The 5239-nt window shown below is 58.4% G+C and overlaps 1 protein-coding gene across 1 annotated transcript in view; it reads left to right on the top strand.

Moving 5' to 3' along the window:
• The first annotated feature begins 6 nt into the window (after window positions 1-6).
• TGFB1 (transforming growth factor, beta 1) overlaps window positions 7-5239 on the top strand; it is a 23797-nt gene continuing 18564 nt past the window's right edge. Inside the window, exon 1 of the mRNA XM_011936597.1 lies at window positions 7-1170. Within this exon, the coding sequence (XP_011791987.1) occupies window positions 748-1170 (423 nt within the window). The 5' untranslated portion in view covers window positions 7-747. The remainder of the gene's footprint in view (window positions 1171-5239) is intronic.

The following is a 5239-nucleotide window of genomic DNA, read 5'->3' as shown; positions in this document are numbered from 1 at the left end:
CGCGGGGCCGGCCTCGGCCCGAAGCGGAGGAAGGAGTCGCCGAGGAGCAGCCTGAGGCCCCAGAGTCTGAGACGAGCCGCCGCCGCCCCCGCCACTGCGGGGAGGAGGGGGAGGAGGAGCGGGAGGAGGGACGAGCTGGTCGGGAGAAGAGGAAAAAAACTTTTGAGACTTTTCCGTTGCCGCTGGGAGCCGGAGTCGCGGGGACCTCTTGGCGCGACGCTGCCCTGCGAGGAGGCAGGACTTGGGGACCCCAGACCGCCTCCCTTTGCCGCCGGGGACGCTTGCTCCCTCCCTGCCCCCTACACGGCGTCCCTCAGGCGCCCCCATTCCGGACCAGCCCTCGGGAGTCGTCGACCCGGCCTCCCTAAAATACTTTTCCCCAGACCTCGGGCGCACCCCCTGCACGCCGCCTTCATCCCCGGCCTGTCTCCTGAGCCCCCGCGCATCCTAGACCCTTTCTCCTCCAGGAGACGGATCTCTCTCCGACCTGCCACAGATCCCCAATTCAAGACCACCCACCTTCTGGTACCAGATCTCGCCCATCTAGGTTATTTCCGTGGGATACTGAAACACCCCCGGTCCAAGCCTCCCCTCCACCACTGCGCCCTTCTCCCTGAGGACCTCAACTTTCCCTCGAGGCCCTCCTACCTTTTCCCGGGAGACCCCCAGCCCCTGCAGGGGCGGGGCCTCCCCACGAAACTAGCCCTGTTCGCGCTCTCGGCAGTGCCGGGGGGCGCCGCCTCCCCCATGCCGCCCTCCGGGCTGCGGCTGCTGCCGCTGCTGCTACCGCTGCTGTGGCTACTGGTGCTGACGCCTGGCCGGCCGGCCGCGGGACTATCCACCTGCAAGACTATCGACATGGAGCTGGTGAAGCGGAAGCGCATCGAGGCCATCCGCGGCCAGATCCTGTCCAAGCTGCGGCTCGCCAGCCCCCCAAGCCAGGGGGAGGTGCCGCCCGGCCCGCTGCCCGAGGCTGTGCTCGCCCTGTACAACAGCACCCGCGACCGGGTGGCCGGGGAGAGTGCGGAGCCGGAGCCCGAACCGGAGGCCGACTACTACGCCAAGGAGGTCACCCGCGTGCTAATGGTGGAAACCCACAACGGTGAGCTCGGAGGGGCAGGGGAGCCGGGAGGGGGGCCCCCAGGGGGCGCCGGAGTGCCGGGGCCACGGGTAGGAAGTGACTGGCAGAGGAAACTGGCTGGAGGAAGAGGACCCCCCAGGGCAAAGGGAACGTGGGATGGTGGGAGGGGGGTGTCCGAAAGAGGATGGCACTGAGTCCCCTACCCCCCAGGTATCTGGTCTTGGAGAGGAGGAGATAGCGAAGTGGACTGCTTCTAGAGGGCGACAGAAACATTCGGGGTCATGGGGGTAGCCCCCTAGAGGGCTAGAAGCAATGCTCCCTCCTCCAGGACACGTTGAATTGAGGAGGGGGTCGTGGGGTAGGAGAGTGGGGGAGAGGGGAGCCCGGTGTGGGAGAAGCGAAGACCTCAGCATTTGGGAAAGGAGAGGCACTGGGGCAAGTTGACCCAGAGCTTGGGGATCCTGAGGTGGAAAGATTCAAGGACAGAAAAGCTAGATGAAGGCAACCCTAGGGGGTGCGAGGAAAGTGAGAGCGGACCCACTTCCAGAGGCTGCGAGGAACGCGCGGGATGCGGGGGTGAGGGAGAGTCGTAGAAAGAGAAACAGAAGTGGGTGTGATAAATGTGGGGAGAAAGGGACGGGAGGTTATTGGAAGGAGGAGGCAAGCGGGAGAGGAGCGGAGACCCAGGAGTGCGCCCGGGATGCAGAGGTGTCCTCGGTGTTTCACACAGGGATGTGAGGGACAGAGTGGGGAGCCCAGAGGAGGAATTGAGCTTCTAGAAGACCTAGAATCCTGGGTCATGGGAAGAGCTTTACCGCGAGGGGAGACAAGCGTGGGAAAGGTGGTGTGAGCGGGGCGGAGGAGAGATACCCAGCGCCATCCATGCCGCGAGCATTGAGCGCCCCCCCGCCGCCACTCGCCGCAGGATGCAGGGGAATGGGCTGAGCGGAGTCCAGCCGCAGGGGAAGTGCTGGGTGGGGAGTGACTCTACAAGACCGAGGTGAGAAAACCAAGCTGGGAGGAGTGAGAAAGCCCCACGTGGGTGCCACGCGCGGGGGGAGGAGCCTGCGCTTCCACCAAGGGGCAGGAAGACCCCGCTGCGCTAAACGCTGGCAGTCTGGACCCCAAAGCCCCAGTTCCTCTCGAGGTGGCTGGGGAAACCCCAGCGTCCGGCCACCTCACTCTCCTCCCTTCCCTTTCCTTCCCATGCCCCCGGCGGGGGCGGGGATCGCGCGCGCGGAGCCCGGGGCGAGACGGGGCAGGTCTGGTCCCCGCCCTCCTGGCTGCGACGCCTCCCGCCCTCCTCACCCCAGCTACGGGCGGGGCTCCCACTGAGCCGGCCCCGTCCATCCAAGCGAGGACCCAGGCGTCCCGCGTGGTTCAGAGCCTTGGGGAAGATCCCTTAGGTTTCACTGACTTTTGGGCGGTGTGGGCTTGCTCCAGCCCAATGACGCGCACACTGCACCCAAGTCTCAGCCTTGCCTTATCTTCCGTGCTTCACCTTCGTTGTAGAGGCTCCTTTAACACTGACACCTACAATCCTCTTCTCCCCAACAAATGCACATGTGTCTCTTCTCGCACATGTGTCCCCATCTGCCTCTTTCTTTTCGTCTCCGTTAGTCTGTCCACGCGTGGGTCTCTTGGTTTTTGTCTCTCCGACTATTTTCTCTCCCTTTCTATTTTTCTCCTCCACGGTCCTGTCGCCTCGTCTCTGTCTCTAGCATCTGACCGCCTCTCCCTCTCTGCAGCACCCTCCAACCCTTCCTTTCCCTTCTCTTTCTCTTCCTCCCTATCTGTCTTCCCCAGCCAAGGCTCTGCCTTTCCTTTGGGGTTTGCTGAGTAACCTCTGGGCCAAGAATAGGGGTTTTTGGGGCTGGGTGGGGAGGGAGACTGGGGAAGAGGAGGAGGATCTAAGGGGGCCCTAAGCGGTTTCCTCTGCCTTTCTCACCAGTCTCTTTTCACACCCCCACTATAGGAGGCTGGAAGCAGTTGCCCCAGTTGGTCCAGGAGTTCATGGCCTATTCCCTCATCCCCAACCCCAAACTTTTCCTAAACTAGAAAATAACTTGGCTGGGCGCGGTGGCTCACGCCTGTAATCCCAGCACTTTGAGAGGCCAAGGCGGGTGGACTACCTGAGGTCAGGAGTTCGAGACCAGCCTGGCCAACATGGCGAAACCCCGTCTCTACTAAAAATACAAAAATTAGCTGGGTGGGGTGGCGGGCGGCTCCTGTAATCCCAGCTACTTGGGAGTCTGAGACAGGAGAATCACTTGAACCTGGGAAGCGGAGGTTGCCGTGAGCAGAGATTGTGCCACTGCACTCCAGCCTGGGCGACAGAGACGCCGTCTCAAAAAAGAAAAGAAGAGAAGCCGGGCGCGGTGGCTCAAGCCTGTAATCCCAGCACTTTGGGAGGCCGAGACGGGCGGATCACGAGGTCAGGAGATCGAGACCATCCTGGCCAACATGGCGAAACCCCGTCTCTACTAAAAAATACAAAAAAACTAGCCGGGCGAGGTGGCGGGCGCCTGTAGTCCAAGCTACTCGCTGAGGCAGGAGAATGGCGTGAACCCGGGGGGCGGAGCTTGCAGTGAGCTGAGATCCGGCCACTGCACTCCAGCCTGGGCGACAGAGCAAGACTCCGTCTCAAAAAAAAAAAAGAAAAGAAGAGAAAACACCTTAATTCCTTTTGTCCCCACTACAGCCATTCCTACCCAGAATGAACTTCACTTTCCCTAACCAGCTGGGGAAGGGAGTTAAGGGTGGAAAACTAATAATAAAAAGAAGTAGAAAAATCATTTAGGGGATAAGAGCACAGTCTCTAGCTGGGTGGGTGTGGTGGCTCATGCCTGTGATCTCAACATATTGGGAGGCTGAGGTGGGAGGATCCCTTGAGCCCGGGAGTTCCAGCCTGCAGTGAGCCATGGTTGTGCTACTGCACTTCACTCTGGAGGACAGAGTGAGACCCTGTCTCTTGGGGAAAAAAAAAGAAAAAGCACAGTCTCTGGAACTAGATAGCTTGAATTTGAATCCCAGTCTGCAGCTATGTGACCTTGGGGCAAATTACTTAATCTTGGTGCCTCAGTTTCTCCATCTATTAGATGGGTATAATAATAGTATAAGGTTGGGAGGTTAAATGTCTTCATCTTTGTAAAGTGCTTTAAATAGCATCTGGTAAATAGCGCTGTTTGTGGGTTTTTTTTTTATTGTTGTTGCTTTTTTTGAGACAGAGTCTTACTCTGGCACCCAGGCTGGAGTACGGTGACTCAGTCTCGGCACACTATAACCTCTGCCTCTCAGGTTCAAGTGATTCTCATGCCTCAACCTCCCAAGTAGCTGGGATTACAGGTGCCCACCACCACGCCTGGCTAATTTTTGTATTTTTAGTAGAAATAGGGCTTCATCATATTGCCCAGGCTGGTCTCGGACTCCCAACCTCAGGTAATCCATCCACCTCGGCTTCCTAAAGTGCTGGGATTACAGGTGTGAGCCTCCATGCCCAGCCAGTGCTCTTTAATGTATACATGACTGAGTGACCAGTGTATACATGATTGAGTGACCAGTGTATACAGAATTGGTGCCACACGGCTTGACCTGGGTCATCTAATTTCCCACTATAATCCTGGAATGGATTCTAGAGTCGCTCTGTCTTGCCTTACAGATGAGCACCTGGCTCAGAGAGAGGAATTCATTCGCCCAAGATTACACAGTGCTTCAATTAGGAGAGTCTGGGTGGGAGTGCAGGGAGCTTAATGTTATTGCTGGTTTTCAAAGAATAACAGGAAACTGACATTCAGAAAGAGGGTGTTAACTGCCCATGGTCAGACAGCGGAGAGGGAGCAGAGGCACTGTCTGAGTCCAAAGCCTGTGCCCTTGATCCTTACTCTGCATTTTAGGGGCTCTTTGCATTTGGGGCAAGGAAGGCCAGAGCAAACAGAGTGGTTCCCCTTAGTGCCGGCCTTAGTCGATTTGACAGATGATGCTACATGAGAGAGGAGTGTGGTTAGGACCCATTTCACAGAGGAGGAAACAAACCCCCAGGGGGAGAAACCACTTCCTCAAGGTCACACAGCTTAAAAGTATCAGTCAGGGCTGGGTGCAGTGGCTGTAATCCCAGCACTTCGGGAGGCCGAGGCGGGTGGATCACCAGGTCAGGAGATC

Source organism: Colobus angolensis, unplaced genomic scaffold, assembly GCF_000951035.1.
Source record: "Colobus angolensis palliatus isolate OR3802 unplaced genomic scaffold, Cang.pa_1.0 Scaffold154, whole genome shotgun sequence".
Taxonomy (NCBI): domain Eukaryota; kingdom Metazoa; phylum Chordata; class Mammalia; order Primates; family Cercopithecidae; genus Colobus; species Colobus angolensis.
Note: the sequence above shows the minus strand (reverse complement) of the source record. Positions and strands in the feature narration are given on the sequence as shown.